The 16,851-nt window shown below is 41.0% G+C and overlaps 1 protein-coding gene, 1 long non-coding RNA gene and 1 other non-coding gene across 3 annotated transcripts; 2 read left to right on the top strand and 1 right to left on the bottom strand.

Moving 5' to 3' along the window:
• Positions 1 to 4,505: 4,505 nt before the first annotated feature.
• LOC139586414 (uncharacterized) lies at positions 4,506 to 16,100 on the bottom strand. Its single transcript, XR_011677767.1, has 2 exons — positions 16,006 to 16,100; positions 4,506 to 14,120 (listed from the first exon to the last, which is right to left on the bottom strand). It is a non-coding gene; the product is annotated as an uncharacterized lncRNA (long non-coding RNA).
• Positions 13,330 to 16,318, top strand: RPS20 (ribosomal protein S20). The gene is made up of 4 exons (XM_071419725.1): positions 13,330 to 13,470; positions 14,750 to 14,849; positions 15,595 to 15,668; positions 16,096 to 16,318. The coding sequence occupies exons 1-4, from the start codon at positions 13,468 to 13,470 to the stop codon at positions 16,276 to 16,278; spliced, it is 360 nt and encodes a 119-aa protein (XP_071275826.1). The 5' UTR covers positions 13,330 to 13,467; the 3' UTR covers positions 16,279 to 16,318.
• Positions 15,453 to 15,516, top strand: LOC139587572 (small nucleolar RNA U54). The gene has a single exon (XR_011678444.1). It is a non-coding gene; the product is annotated as a small nucleolar RNA U54 (small nucleolar RNA).
• Positions 16,319 to 16,851: the final 533 nt, after the last annotated feature.

The raw sequence follows: 16,851 nt of genomic DNA, 5'->3' as shown, positions 1-16,851 counted from the left end.
AACTTAGTAGCCTTTTGCCATGAGATTACTGGCTGCTGGAGGGCAGTGGTGGTTGCTCATCTTGACCTTAGGGAGGTTTTTAGCACTGTTTGCCATTACATCCTCAGAAGTTGATGAAGTACTGACTAAATAGTAAAAACTGAAAATTAGCTGAGCTACTGGGCTCAAAGGGTTGTGATCAGTGACATGAGGTCCAGTGAGAGACCAGTCATTAGTGGTGAATGCCAGAGATCAGCACTGGGCTGGCTAACATCTGCACTGAGGGCTTGGATGATGGGATGGAGCACTCTCTGCAAGTTTGCAGGTGATACAGAATCGGACGGAGCAGGCAATACCTTGGGTGGCTGTGCCGGTGTTCAGAGACATTACCAAGCTGCAGAAATCTGCTGATGGCGACCAGTGCAGGGAGCTGCGGCCCGTGCACCAGGACGCGGCCGGGGCCAAGGGCTGGGAAGGAGTTTTGCAGGAAGGAGCTGGAGCTGCTGGCAGACAGCGAGCAGAACATGAGCGAGCAATGCGCCCTTGCGGCAGAGGCGGCCAACAGCACCTGGCGTGCGCTCCAGAGGCTGCTGCCAGCTCTTCAGCACGGCTACAGGAGATTATTGAAGATAATAATCGTACACGCAGGACAATGTGTCAGGGCTCTGCCGGAACAAGAAAGTCACGGAGGTACTGGACCAGGAGTGCAGCAAAGGGCCATTAAGCTGATCACAGAATTGGAACTTCTGCATGTGAGGAGGAACTGAGAGATGGGAGCCTTCAGCGTCAAAAAAGAAGGCTCGGGGGGATCTTGCCAGTTTGTAGAAATACGGATAGGAGGCAGTATTTATCATCCAATAAAGATGGAGACAGTGTCTTCTCAGTGCTGCTCAGTGGCAGGATGAGATGTAATGGACAAAAATAGAAGGACAGGAAGCCCCATTTAAATGCAAGAGAAAACATTTTTACAGTGAAAATGGTCAAACACTGGAGCAGGTTGTTCAGAAGGGTTAAGGAGTCTTCATCCTTGGAGATACTCAGAGCCCAGCTTGACATGGTACAGAACAAGCAGCTCTAGTTGACCCTGTTTTCGAGAGGGTTGGACTAGACAGACTCCAGAGGTCACTTCTAACCACAGAAGTTCTCCAGTCATAAAAACCATGAGTTAAAATGCCTGATTCTGGCCTTTTTTTCTTTTGTTTTATAAAAAATGGCATTCACCATCCCAATCTCCCCTGACACATCTCCTTCCTCAATAATAACATTCATAGATGTTTGAATTTCAGACATCTCCTGAGTTCTACAAAAATCCTAGCAAGAGCCTATGTTGTGTTTCCTTCAGGACAATGTACATGCAAGGATCACTCTGCTTCTTTACAATGGCTTGTTGTCTTGAGGGGGAAACAGGTGAAAATGTTTAGGTGGGAGTAGTCTTGATCTTGTTTTGGGGATTTTTTTGTTTTGTTTTGTTTTTCTTTTAAAAACCTGAAACCTGACATCAATAGATCTGCCAGTGAGTCTTGACAGATTTCTTGTTCTTGATATTCTGAAAATAAAAAATTATGGAGTTTCTGTTAGTTCCTTGAAGGTTTTTTTTCCCCTCTATTTTTATATGTAATCCACCAGACTTTTTTCCTTTTTGTTTTCTTCATCTGGACCCAGCTTCAGGTTTTTAAAAGATTCTTTCCTGCTCCTAAAGCTGGAATGAGCTAATGAGTGTAGCTGCACTTTGCTATTAACTTTGTCACACTTGCATACCCCAAAAAACTTTCAGTAGAAGGGACATGATGCTAGCAGAGCAGTTGCAGACAATTGTGTCACAACTCTAAGGGGATTCTGTTCATCAAGATTTTTCCCTTTCTATAAACTGGTTTTGTCCTTTCTCTCTCTTTGCCCTTGCATGTGTATGCAACACAGCTCCAGATGGTTAGCAAGACATGATTCTAAGTTATAAACCTTAAGGGCTACTTGTACCTAGTTTATTTATTCTCTTTGTTTCTGGAACTGATTGCCAGTAGCTTGATCAGCCTAAACAGAAGATTTATTGAAGTATTGCAGAGATTCAGATAATGCAAGTGTAAGTCTGGGAATTGGTGGTATTGGAATATCTTTGACAGCCAGGGATGCTCTATTCAAGGCATGAGCTATTAGCTACTGATGCTAAGAACATCAATAAGAGTGTACCTCCTCAAATAAGAATCACCACTCATCTTGACTGTGTTCTGGGGAAAGAACAAAGCCTCATTTCTCCCAGCTGGTAAATGTAAAGGTCAGGTCTTTCTATTAAGATCAGATCAGATCTTAAGATCAGGTCAGATCTGTCTTACTAGTCACCAAATTTCACAGCTTGTTATAATTATTTTCCTTGGAAACTCAACTATTCTGGTGTTTAGTTTAGTTAGTTTGTTTATTTGTTTGTTTTGGGTATTGTTTTTAATGTGCCAAGTGCTGGTTCTGGGACCCTGGGATGCCATGTCACAGTAGCCAGCTTCTCAAGGTGAGCTTTTGTTTTGTTTTTTGTTTTCTGTCCCTAAGCAGCACAAGCTGCCTTTCAAACTTCCAGCTCTGCAGCACTGAGAGCTAACTATTCAAAAACTGGGTGGGTTAGCTCCTGCCTCATGGCAGTCTGGGGTAACCACAGCCTGCATGGAAACCTCAGGTCTTTCTCATTAATCTCCCAGTACTTAACTACCAGACCTGGTTGCATTTGGAAAGTACATATAAAGAAGATACTGGAAAGTGCTTGTATTCTTATGGGTACTAACCAACAGCAGTAGTGCTGAACATATTATCCATATTAGAGTGTTGTATTTTGTGCTTTCTTGGTTATACAGACAGTATTGTCCACTAAGGGAAAGCATGAGTTAAAAGTCCTGATTCTGGCCTTTTTTTTCTTTTATTTATAAAAAATGTCATTCACCATCCCAATCTCCCCTGACACATCTCCTTACTCAAATGGGCTCATGTATAAAGCTTGACAGGAGGCACTTAATGATTTTTAATGCACTTATAAATGATTTTATGTAATTTTACCTAATTCAAAGTGAATCCCCAGATAAGAGCCAATACTAATTAGTGCTGGAATGGTTTTAGGTCAAAATTAATTTTTTTCATGCCTTACAATGAAAAGCAACTTCTACATTATCCTGAGTTCTGCAAAGTGCAACAATTATTTTAGTAGTCAATTGATTACAAGAAAGACAAGAAAAGATGGCTAGAAGCATGGGAACAATGCAATTATAATAAACAGTTTCTAGGAAAATGAGAAAAAAGGAAAAGAAAAAGCATGGATGCCTATAATTCCATATTAATTCTTCAATTACTATAGCTATTATTGAAGGCTAAGTGTCTTTGGATCCCAAGTAGAAATATCAAGAGACATTTCATGATAGGTTTTAAAAGAAGTTAGCATAAGATACAATGCTTGATGCTATGCTCTTTACGTTGTTTGCTACTCCTTCTACTTTTTTTTTTTTTAATTATGCTTTATCTCAGTCCAGAAAGAAAGTGATAACATCACTATTTTCAAACAATAAAAATACTACATAACTTGGAAGGGGGCACATAGTCAATTCAGAAGGTAGGATGGGAAGCATGAAAACATAAGTCTGAAGAAGTATGGGTTGCTTCTGTATTCTGTGGTAAGATATACCACAGCAAAGAAAACAAACAAAAACTGTTTCACATGATATACCACAAACATTTGTAAATTTAATGAGACTTAAGTGGATGCTTATTATTTAACTCATGTATCAATTTTTTGCAGTGTTAGTATCTGTGTACATAATTTCATCAGCTACAACTAAGATGAAAATAAGGATAGGAAATGGTTATTTTTAAAATTAACTGTATGTGGAATATTCTAGTTTTACTTTGTTCTAGCTATTTATCTGCTGCAAATACCTTCATGCAGCGCTCAAAGAGGCTCTTTCTATGCTTCAGTTAACCCAGCTGCCAAATATTTGTCTGCCTGTCAAAGAAAAGCCTTAAAACCAGTTAAAGAAGGCAAATGGAACAAAAAAGTTTACTGGCATCTATCCCTGTCTGCCAGTAGCTAGGGATGCCATGGGACAATTTGACAGTGGAGGCACCACCACCCAGCCCTGGACTTCCCTGAGCACAAGGCTGAGTTCTGCTGTCGACCCAGCCTGAAGTTCAATAGCCCAAGTGTTCAGCAGAGCAGGGAGGTGATTGCATTTGCCTTTGCAGGGCACCTGGGATAATAGAGCAATTCATAACTTAATAAATATTCTACTGCACATGTGCCAGGCTACAAAGAGCGAAGTAGGCTGCAAATTGGAAATGTACGTGTCCAGTTCTTTTTAAGTCACTCCCTCCACAAGGGCAGAAGGAAAACCAGTTTTATTTTCAAGCCATGTATTTTTCTTGACCACTTAAAAATGGTGAAAGGGTTTTGATTCAGATATGGCACAAATGAAGCCTGTACCAGAGACAAGTATAAAAAGTTGCACCTGAACAGAGATTGTAAAAAAGCTGAATGTAAATAAGAGAACTGATAGGCTGGGGAGGCTGGATTTCTTTTTTAATAGCAGTTAATAGTATATATTACATAATACAGTAAATTTAGAGAGATACCATACACCTTTTCCACATCCTTGTTTTTCTCTTAATTAACAGTTCCAATAAAATGGTTTGCAGATAACACAAAAGCTACATGCAAAACCTTTGAAGGAATGTATCACTGCACTAATGTGCCAATAGATGAATGTCACACTGATTTCTGTTTGTTAAGAAGCTTACAGAACTCCAGACCTCCCATAAAGTTGTCAATCCTTGTACAGCTTTTGGGAGTGAAATGATTTCTATTAGATGTTTTCTCATTGAAAGGGGAAAATTAGATATTCCTAAAGTTTAATAAATCATTCCTGCCAACAGCTGACTTTCAGAGGAAACAAATGTAGTTAGTAGTAAATTTTAAAAAAAGTTTTCATGGTTGCATTGTTTGTTTGAAAAGTTGTACATTGAATTGCAAACAGCATTTGAAAAAGTGTCATGATCATGAGAAATCAGCACTACCTGACTGATCACAGCAAAAGAGCCATTTGCCCAGGGAGACAAGGGAGGGAGCTGGAGGAGGCAAGGAGATAAGCCAGAGACAGGGAGCCAGGAGACACTCCAAAATCCAAACCTATCTGCTACAACCCTTTCAATCAGTGAAGCTCTCACTGAAAAGTAAGTTTATACTGGTGTGTGGCTTTCTCTGTTGTATCCTGGAGATACCTGCCCACTGAACAGTCAGGGTCCTGAGTCTTGAACTAGTGCTTAACACCAGAGAAGGCCACTGATTTAGTTCAGAGTGGTCACCTGTTTCCACCAGGTCAGAGTAGTCTCTTGGTTTGTTGAATGAAGCATAGACTTCCTCTTGCTCAAGCCCCCAAAAACCCCAATTGATCTTAAAACTTGTTTAATTTTAATGGCTCTGCAAGCCATTACCAGTGCCCAGACTGCCTGAGAGGGCTTTAACATTTCCTTTTCTTTACGATTACACTATTACTGATTATGATTATTTAGTGTTATATTTAAGTAGCACCAATGACTCAGCAATGTATGCTAGTACACAAGAACTGGTAAATTTTTCATTGGAAAAGAAATTTGCTTTATATACAGAAGATTTTTAAGAGTAAAAAACTCCCTTTTCTGTATCAAAGGTGTGCTGCTGCTTTTGCCTTTTTTTTTTTCCACTAAGAAAAATGAGAAATAATTCCTAGGTATTAGCATAAGCATTTGTTCCTGCCAGAACAAAGGGATTGGCTCTCCCTCAAGGGATTGGCTCTCCCTCACATCAGGAACATTTCAAAAGAGTGTATGAGAATCAGTTATTTCTCTGAATAAGGGACTCTCAAAAAGGAAATACACCTGTGGCAGTGTGGTAAGGGGCTATTGGTAAGATGAAGTGACTGCTGGATGCTCTCAGAAACAACTTCCACAGTCATAACTATTGAAACAGTATCTTTAAACATATGTGTTTCACACATAAACTAAAAACCTGAGGTCATAATGCTGAAAAAATGACAAGTATTAATATTTACAAATTCTTTTCAGGGGGTATAGGTACCATACTCAAACCCACCTTCTATGTTTACCACAATACTTAATTTTATTTGCCTAAAAATTGAATGCTTGACCACAACCCTAATAAATGTTAATACTATCTCTTCCTCAGTCTTAAACCTGTAGGAAATACTGCTTCCCTTGATCTGGAAGACCTGTTGCTGGGGATTTCACTGTGTATGGAGGCAGGAATGTCGGATGTGCAATCATTTCACATTAGTGCATATTCATTTACATATAGTTGCTGTTTTTAAGTGATTGCTGCAGGGGGAAAAATACTTTTTCTGTTTTATATCATTTCCTAGGGGAAAATAGAGCAAATTATATTCCACATTTACAACCACATTTTGTAGACTGGCGTGAAAGGCCATGGACAAGCCCCATTTTCATGAAGTAGGAACTTCTGGCATGCATTTAGGTGAAAGATAAGTTTAATAGACTTGCTGTAATCTCCTACTAAGGTATTCTCTTAAACAAAACTTCTGAGCCTTCTATGAATGATATTACAAACTCTATGGTTGTTGCTCCGGCCCTGCTACTGCAACCTCATAACTTCCATGCAGTAAACTGCAGCTGCCACTTTGCCACATTAGCCTTGTAGAGAAGTTAGTAAACCCTTTGAAACCAAAACTTCTTCATATTTGATGCCTCTTGGATCACTTTCATGTTATATTGTGGACCTGACCAGCTGTTCTGAGCAATCACAGTGTGATGATTTCCTCAGTGGCTACTGACTCCTGTTTCTAAAGCACATCTTTAACACCACAATATCTCCTTTAGTTCCAGGTCCTAAGTTCTGTGTTACCATTCTTGTTTCTGTCAGGTTTTGAGTAATTTAGTTTGGCTGGTTCACAGAGGGTCAGGTCACAACAGGAGAAGCATTGCTGAATGGGTTTTAATCTTTCTTTCCAGATGCCAGGGTTGGGAAGGGCACCTTAAGTCCCAGAGAAGGCCGACACCTGGATGTAATCTACATAAGATTGCAAGTTGAAACTAATATCAGGCTCTAATAGTCCTGTAACATCAAGGTGGAAATCACCCCTTGCTTTAAGTCTCTTCGTCATCTGTGGCAAGCCTTTGTTAAATTTTTTGCTTGCAAACATTCATCATCTGAAAACTCGTTGGATCAAGAATATCACAAAAGGACACCAGTTCTCAAGAGATGAGGAAAAACTTTTCACGAACACAAACCCACAAATATAGGGAGTGATGCATTCCATATCAAGAGAAATTTTTCTTTTAGTCATAAGGCAGTGTGAGGCCAGAACCATTCCTTAAATTATCCCTGTTCCATGACAGAGAAGCAGCACAAGCCCCGTGAAACAATTCCCTACTACTCTGTCTCGCCAAAGAATTACATTAGATTAAACTGGTCTTTGGATGAAAAAAGCCACGATCAGCAACTTCATATGTGGGCTCTAAAACACATGGGCAAACATGTATATGGTCTACATATACTGGTAAACAGAATTTCTGTAAAATGAAACACCATTTCTTCCTCCCAGGACAGACATCATCCAACCCTGCTAATACCCTGAGGCTGGCAGCTTCCCACAGTCTTTGCAGGAGGCAGACACAAAGAGAAAAGACAACTCCAAAGTCTTTCATAGCAGAGTCTTGTGAGAGTTTGCATGCACCAGTATGTGCCACTAGTGCCTAAACACTGTCAGTACAAAGCATCCATAGAGAAGCCAGTGAGGTAAGAGCAGCAAAACAACCTGTATCCTGGAAGCCACCAGCCAATTCTGGTGTTAAAACAGCGTGTTCTGTTCAATAAGTCACACAGATATTATTTGGGTAGGTGCAAGTTTTCAATGTGTTCTAAGAACTACTGCAATCTTCTTGAATTATTTTCACAAAGTGAAAATATCACAACAAGCAATGCCAAGTGGTTGTTTCACAACAAGCAATGCCAAGTGGTGCTGCCTCAAGTGGCCAAATCCAGACTGGAGAGATTTGTGGAGTTTATTATTTTTTGTACTTGGTTAACATTTACCCACATGAAGTCGTCTGAGGTGATTTCTAAACTGAAAACTGGATGCAAAAATCCCACAGCACTAGTTCTGCTTTCACTGGGCTGATACTGGGGATTTTTTGTACAGGAATTGCATGCCCCCACTCTTGGTAACCTGGCCTGGATAAGGACAGGTGATAGGGTAGGAATGCAAGTATAAATAGTGTGTGTGAACAGAATACCCAAACTGGCATGTTCTGAGAGGATGCTTGCCCAAAACCTGATAACACTATGAGGATATTAACAATAAAAAAGCTTGCTTAAGACAATGACCACCCAGATTAAATGCTAACCAGGGAATTAGATTAACAAGAGGCTTCTGAGGGGGAAAAAAAAGCTTGAAAAGCAGTATGAGAATTTGTGATTATTAGAAGAAAACTTGCAGCAGGTGCTAATATTTCTAAGACGCTCCTCATCAGATATGGTAAGTAGCTGCCACCCCACTGCTGGTATAGACAGTGGTGGGGGACTGACAGGATGAAGGAATAGTAGGGACCCACACCCCTCCTGGTATGTGGAATGGCTGCACAGGCTTCCAAAAGTGGGACTGTGTATTGTAATGCACACTTCTTGCAAGAGAGTGGAAGTGCATGCAAGAAATGTATGACTATGTAAGTGAGATCACTGTAGAAAGGTATGAAACTTGTAGGTGCTTACCAGCAGTTTGTAAGCCTCTTGTATTCTGATTTCTGTTGTAGTGCTGATACCGACCCACAATACATAGTTCATTGATTACCAGCAAATCATAGGTTGCTAATCAATAAACCATCTTAGTTGCTATCAAGTCTGTGTGAGTTACAGAATCATTTTCTGCCAAAGCTGTTTTTTCATTATTACAAATTGGACAGAAGCATCACATCTGCAGAGCAAGGAGTGGAGAGAAAACAGTCTCCCAAGAAAGCAGACAACATGTAATTCATTAATTTGAAAAAAAAATTTAAGATTGAACTAGAACAGGATGAATTCAAATATCCTCCTGAAAGCCTTCCAGATGGACAATGATGTTTCAGCCCCAAATATTGTAGGGATGTACCAGATTCAATGTCACTAGAAATGCTGTAGCATATCAGCAGCTTTGTATTTTTTGTCACAGTGACCTGTGTCAGAAAAACAAGGCAAAACAGGCTGACAAGGGAGAAGTTTTGCTCTAATCACATCAGTGATATTAGAAGCCAAGTCTATATCAATGATATTATCTGCCAGGCAAAAACCACACATTTAGAAAGAGCTTGATGAAGTTCAAGTTGCCCACTTGAAAACATCTCCTAACAATCAATATTTGTAGCAATGTTTGTCAACAGTAAAAGACTCCATCAAGGCACAGTTGCTCTTTTTCTGAATCACAGATCGAGTCGTGCTTACATGAGGACTTTTTAAGGTAAAGACAATCTAGTATTTTAAGAAGTAGTTGCATTTTTATATGCTGAGCTTTATTCTAGAATTAGCATGAAAATTTAGAAATGGTAAAATGGACAGGCTAATATGAGAACTCCAGCTGTGCATTCTGCCTACTACCTTCAGAGAGCAATACCAGTTAGCAGCTACCCATCTATACAAATCAGTCTTTTAGAAGGGAGTATTTTTTATTTTCAGTTTTTTTTCTGAAGTTCCAGTAGCTCAGGCACCTGTAGAGAAAGCTAATTGCTGAGCAAAGAACTTGGATGAAAGTTCTGCAATATGATACAACTGAGAAACTTAACACAAGAGGATCAGCAGATACCTATAATTAAGACCAAGCAGATGCTGTAGCCATTCCTAAAAGGCTATTCTTAAAAGGGTTGAAAATAGATTTCACTGGATTTCTCCTGAGTGGTTTAGTGACTCAACCATCTACTGATGACCTTCATGGAAGCCTGCTTCCTATGATCCTGCTTCACAGGTATTTGAAGACCAGAAGCTCAAACAAAACCCTTAAAAGTGTGTTCAGATCCCAATGACCTTGGAGAAGGAAGTGATTTACAAGTAAATAGGAATATGTTCATCACCACTGAAGGCAAATATTAGAGGTATTAGGCTGGCATAACCAAGACAGCTTCCAAGGAGCTGCCCACATGAAATAACCACTATGAAAAGTGACACAGCAGATTTAAGAAAGCTACTGTGAGCTCTACCAAAACCATCCATGGGCCACCAGTGTGAAACAAGCAGAATAAATCTACTCCAAAAAATGGATGGTGTTCACAACCCAAGCTGCAAAGTCTGGAGAGTATGTCTGTCCTTTCACCCAGCCAAAAGTGCATCAGAAAGGTTCAACATTCACCAGAAGACAACAAAAATCTGCATTTCACTAAGTTACTACAAAAGACCTGACTGACTACAGCACATGCTCCTTCTGTCACATAGACAGACTCATCCAAGGATTTACTCTTCTGAAGGACAAACTAGTCAAAGGCAGAGAGAAAAAAAACTCCCCTGTGATCTGTAAACCCCAAACCAAAAGTCAGAAAGTATCATGAATGCACATGGACTGATACTCTGCATGATAAATCATTAAATTAGGTATCAAGTTCATTTTGCTACAGACCACTAAATCATGTCAAGAGCATGTCCTGCTTCCTAATAGTTTATCCTCTTAATTACTTGACACAAGGGAAACATTCCTGGAAGCTTCACCTAAAAAGCACAGGCTGCTGTGTATTAATTTAAGTCACAGAATCAAAATCTCTTAACTAAAGTTAGCATTGTCTGGGGAGAAAAAACCTACATGAAAAGCAGTATGTAATCAGAGGAAAACCAGGCAGAATACAAAATATGAATTAGAGGCTAAGAATGAAAAAATACAAGATAAACAAAAAGTTGTATTTAAAATGGCTTTTTACTCACATGAATGGCAAGAAGGAGCATTTTTTAATAGATAGCGTATTTCAGAGAAAACAGAAAGTATAGATAAATTTCTGTTGCACATTTGTGGAGAAAAACAACATATATCAGAAAATTCCAACAATAGCCATGGTAAGCCTTAAACATAGGAACAGAAGTGAGGCGGTTTTTAAATCAGCAGCTCCAGATAGCCTGCATCCAAGAATTTTAAGAGCTGGCAAAAGAGACTTGTGTGCTGTTAATGTGGATTTTCCATAAGGTCTGAGAAATTTGGGGAAGCTCAGGAAAAAAAGGAAAAATCTCAAAGAAAGCTGAGGTAATGCCAATACGAGGAAAATAAGTAAGAAAGGAACAAATTTGGCACTTATGTTCAACCTCGCCTTAATCCCAGGGAAAAAAAAAAACAAACCCAAACCAACTTCTTCATATAGGAATAAGAAATAAATGAGCAAATTGTACTTAAATTACACAGCTTAAATGTATGGAAAACGTATATTTTCAGATTTTTTTTTTTCTCATGCAATTACAGCATTTGTTTGGTGGACAATAGGAACAGTGTTGATATAACATATTTGCACATGGACTCTAGGACACAGAGAAACTGGCACAGTCGTGCACCTACAGTTCACAGCAAACAAATTAAAACCAAGGCTACAGGTCTGTCTCAGTCAGACATCTTTCTAATTGAATCCCACAGGAATTAGTTCTTGGCAGCAAGGTACTCAGTATTTTATCTGGAAATAAAGTTTACTAAGAACATTCATAAAAGCTCTAAGTAAATAGTGCAGCAAGGCTGCTGATTGGGAACCATCTGGATTACTGGAAAACTAAGTGCTTCAGCATGATCAGTGTGAGGTCATGTATTTAAGAGTGATGAATTTAAAACACTTATAGATGGAAAACTTCCTCAGGAAGTAGCTGGAATAGCTGGTAACAGAATAAACATGGGTATGAGTTCAAAAATAGTATATGTGTAATTGTTAAATAGTTCCAAAACAAACCACGAGAACAAAATGATGTTTTCATTGCAGAGAGCAAGAGACCAGAGAAACATGAGTATCACCAAAACATATTTTTCATGTACTGATCTCCATTGGCAAAAGACATTGCTGCATTTCAGGAAACAGCAACAGGATGACAACTTCTTTATCCACATTTTTTTGGAGCTGCTTTATCAAAATACAGCCTCTAGTACTTCCAAAGAAGATATTAGTAAATTAGAGATTTCAAAGAGTAGAAATAATCCAAGTTTAGATAAACAAGCCTAAACAATGGAATAGTTGGCATATAAAAGTTAACTGCATCACATGAGGTTTAAGGACCAAATGAAGACATCTAAAGCAACTGGCAAGGGGAAAAAAACCCAAAAACATTAAAGCAGAGTGTGACAGCTGAAAATAAGCTCATCTTAAAATACCAAGCAAACTTTCTTGAATAACTGTAGTAATAACTAAGCTTCCACAGGTGCAGTAGTTATGCTAACATTATACATGTCTATGATTCCTGAACATAACTCTAAATTAGAATTTAGTAATTAATTTTAAAAGACACTCATAGTGACCCTATAGGCCATCATTTCAATACATGTTTCTCAGGTTCTCCAGTGAGCTAACTTGAAACAGACATATTTTCAGCAAAACGCTTGGTTTGGGACTAACAATTACCACTGTCCAGGCCAAATCAAAGACAATGCTCAGTAAGAAATATCCCTCCAATGCCCAAACTGAACAGATAATGGATCTTCCATAAATAAAATTCATTTAAGTTTTTAAATTTAAGCATGAATATAACGAGCGCTTTTACTTAAAACATTCAATTCTGCTCTCGCAGCTCCACTTGACAGATTCACACTGGGCTGGACCAGACCGCTGGGGCCATCGAGTGCAACCTGTGCCCGAACACCACCACGTCCAGCTAAACCATGGCACATCCAGCCGTTCCTTAAACACCTCCAGGAACAGCGCCCACCATCTCCCTGGGCAGCTCATTCCAATGTCTAATCACCCTTTCTGCGAATAAATAAATCCCTACTAAATTCAACATAAACCTCCCCTGCCACAACTTGACACCATTGCCTCTCGTCCTGTCGCTTTCAGTAGCGAAAGAAGATGAAAAGACCCAAAGGCTCAGACGGGTACGGGTTCGCTGTCACTGGAAGCGATGAAGCCTCGCCTGTGCGCCAAATCCCGGCCCTCCCCCCAGCAGAACACCGGAATCTCCCAGGAAAGACAAGAGGGAGCCCGAGATGCCCGCGGGACCCGAGCGGGAAGGGCCAAGCCCGAGGAGGGGGCACAGGAGGTGCCAGCCCCAGATCCCGCTCCGCTCGCCACGAGCCGGGACTACAGGGCCGCCATCCATCCATCCCCGCAGGAAGCGGAGCCCTCACGGCTTCCGCGCCCGGCGGGCGGGTGAAAGGTCCCGCGGCGCCCGGATGGAGGCGGCGCCGCTCCGCTATATAAGCGCCCGCCGCCACCGCGCCCGCCTCTCCCGCGCCGCCGCCGCCTCCTGGCTCACCGCTGTTCGCTGGGCCCCGCGCCGCCCGAGCCCGGGAATAAGTCGGTCAGGAAGGCTCCGCTCCCGCCATGGTGAGGCGGGGGAGCGCCAGGGACATGGGGGAGGGAGCGGGGCTGCCGCGCCGGCCCCACCGCGTGGGCGCCGCGCCGGCCCGGGCGGTGCAGGCCCTCGGCCCCGGGAGAGCGCTGCGCTTCCCGGCCGTGCGGTGGGCGGAGGGCTCACCCCGAGCCGGCGCGCACGGAGGGCGGCCTGGGGGCCCGGCAGTGCCGTTCCTTTCGGGAGCGGCACCGCGGGGCAGCGCAGGCGGAGGGCAGGCGGCCGCAGCCCGGCGTGAGCGGCGCTGATCCGGCCTAGTGTCTGCCCTCATGGGCCGCCCATGTTAGCGAACGCGGTCACTTAATGCGGCAGGTAGCACCTCATGGTCAGTGTGACACGCTGTGTTTCACAGAACCACAGAATAGGTCACGTTGGAAGGGAGCGCAGTGGGTCGTCCTAGAGCACATGGCACAGGATTGAGCCCGGACGGCTCTTGAGTATCTCCTGTGGGGGATACGCCATACACAGCCGCTCTGGGCAGTCTGTTCCTGTGCTGAGTCACATGCACGGTAAAAAAGTTCTTCGTGTTCAGATGGAACTTCTGTGCATCAGTTTCTGCCCGTTGTCTCGTCTTACTGGTTGGCACCACCGAGAAGAGCCTGGCTCCATCCTCTGGGCAACCCCCCTGTTTACATTTTTATAGAAGCATACGTAAATATATATTTCATTCCTCTTCTCTTAAGACCTTCATTTATCCATGTTTTTATTCCTATTTCATCAGCTCACTTAACTCACATTAATGCCCCATTATTTGCAAGTGTTTAATTGCTTAAGCTCCTCAAATCAGTTTCCTGAGTGGCCGAATTAGTCCTTTGGCCAGGTGCCCCTTTTTGTTCTCGTGGTGTGAGTTGTTGCAGGTTTATTGATCAAGTGTTTGCTGCTTCATTTGTGCTGAGGTTAAGTTGTAAGATACACAAAGACTGACTTTTTCTTTTTTTGAGGAAAAGGAATGTTGGTTACAGCTGTATATAGGCAAACCATATATATACAGCTGTATATAGGGAAGGGTGTGCTTGCAGCTTCCCACCCTGAGGTGTAGTTACACACTAAAAAATCACTTTTCCTTAGAGTTAGGACTTTGACCTTTCATTCTCTTCCCATTATTTCTACCATGCTGCCATGCCCTTCAGATAGCTCTTCTAGTCCCATAGCTAAATTGTTCTTTACACTTGGGAGATCTGTTTTTACGAGGCAGTGGATAGTGTTAGTTGGTGTTCACTGCAGTGTCTGATACTTGTAACTTCAACATTTTAGGCGTTTAAGGATACTGGCAAAGCACCTGTGGAACAAGAGGTGGCAATTCATCGCATTAGAATCACTTTGACAAGTCGCAATGTAAAATCACTGGAGAAGGGTGAGTGTGCTTCTCTGCTTACTTGGGAGCTTGTCGAGTAATAAATAATAGGTGCCATGCAAGGCATTGCAAAATACAATGTATTGAAACCAGTTGTAATTAAAGATGTTACTGTTTGCCTTTTTGTACGTGCCTCGGCTTGCAAAGCCAACCCAAAGTGCTTCATACACCACAGAAAGTAAATTCTGATTTAATTTTTAATGACAGTTAGTGTTTAGGGGGTTTTCATTATATGGAAAACTTACGTCATAATGACTAATGTAAGAAAGTGCAGCTTCTTCCCTTTAGCTCTTATGGAGAATTTTGAAATAGTTATCACACTTTGAATGTATAAGAACTGAAAAGCACTGGTTTCTCCATATTTTGTAATTTCTGTTATGAAGAGTTAAGTGTAACGTTCTTTAAAAAAAAAATTAAATCTTGTTTAGGAACTAGGTTTGCCAGTGTTTAATCATATAATAAAAATGTAAAAAAAGTTACTATTTGCAGGATCTTCAGGCTGATAACAACTTAAATATGGTTTAAACGTCTAGTAATGGCTTTTGCTTGTTGTTGCACCATGACTTTGCTCATCATGTCACAACACTTCCAGATGTACGTGGTTGGCTATGAGGATAACGCTTAAAATGAATTGCAGTGATCACTCATACGCTATTCTGAGCCAACATCTTGTTTAAAATACTTGCTCAAAAAATCAAGCAAGTAAAATAGTCACAAACCTGAGCTGTTGCATGTCTTTTTACAGTCTGTGCTGACTTGATCAGAGGTGCTAAGGAAAAAAACCTGAAGGTGAAGGGACCTGTTCGCATGCCTACCAAGGTACTTGATGCTGTTTTCCTGTCTTAAAAGTAGGTTTTCTTTTTGCAACTGTGTGCTTAAAAACATATTTTTTTTAAAGAGCAAAAGGTGAGGTAAAAAGCAGTGCTACTAAACTGAGGGTTGACCCAGTGTAAAAAGATTATCTCACACATTGTTTTGACACTTGGGGTAACTGTTAAGTGGTAAAAAACATGTTGAATGTGGAAGAGGCTTTTCTGTTCAATTTATTTTAATAACGACCTCATTTTTTAAATGAAATATAGAAGAGAATGAGTGTTAACATCAGTAGACCTATTATAACTTCACAGATAACTTCCTAATGGCATAGGTACCATACAGTATTTGTAGGTGATGATCTTTCCATGTGGTTGTAGATTACTCCTCTCTCTCAGTGCATCAGCTCAATGCCCCATGTTTGACTTTTCAGACCCTGCGGATCACTACCAGGAAGACGCCTTGTGGTGAGGGTTCCAAGACCTGGGATCGCTTCCAAATGCGTATCCATAAGCGGCTCATCGACCTTCACAGCCCTTCGGAGATCGTGAAGCAGATCACTTCCATCAGCATCGAGCCAGGCGTAGAAGTTGAAGTTACTATTGCCGATGCCTAAACATGGTCATCCTTGAATAAAGTTGATTTACAAATTTTCATCACTTGTTTCTTTTCTTGAGTGTTCCAAGAGATAGTTCTGTGACGGTTTTTGTGAAGGACAGCAGAAACCACAGTCAGAATGCTGTGTGAGAGGACTGTATATTTAAGGAAGCATATGCCAGTTGTAAATACTGGCATATTCTTCCTTAAATATACAGTCCTTAAATTTTGTATATTTAAGGAGTCCACAGGTACCAGGGCTATGTCCCCCAGTGCCTGTGGACTCCTTTAATATACAAAATTTAACTTGGGTGTCCTGGTTTCATTGGAGGCTGGCAGCTACATGGTTGTGCAGCACTTTATGAAAAATATATTTTCCATAATTTAGGGTTTGATTTTGGCTGAAATGTTAGTTTATACACAGTACTAAAATTGATATTTAGCTAAAATTACCAAATTTTTAATTCTTAGTTCTTGCTGTGCAAGACTGAATTAATGCTTAGCTTATTTGGATTTATTTTTCTTCCCATGTGTGTCACAATCAAAGGATCCTGGGGGCAGGCTGCTATTTATAAAACTTCATAAATTGTGG

The sequence above is a fragment of the Agelaius tricolor genome, unplaced genomic scaffold, assembly GCF_023055355.1.
Source record: "Agelaius tricolor isolate 1412-34295 unplaced genomic scaffold, bAgeTri1.0.p SCAF_2, whole genome shotgun sequence".
NCBI classification, from domain to species: domain Eukaryota; kingdom Metazoa; phylum Chordata; class Aves; order Passeriformes; family Icteridae; genus Agelaius; species Agelaius tricolor.
The sequence above is the reverse complement of the archived record's forward strand: the minus strand, read 5'-3'. Positions and strand labels throughout refer to the sequence as shown.

Excerpts from the sequence above, each read along its gene's own strand:
- RPS20 (XM_071419725.1), top strand. Across the intron at positions 14,850-15,594 it reads TGTAAAATCACTGGAGAAGG|TCTGTGCTGACTTGATCAGA; the intron begins GTGAGTGTGCTT and ends GTCTTTTTACAG. Across the intron at positions 15,669-16,095 it reads CTGTTCGCATGCCTACCAAG|ACCCTGCGGATCACTACCAG; the intron begins GTACTTGATGCT and ends TTGACTTTTCAG.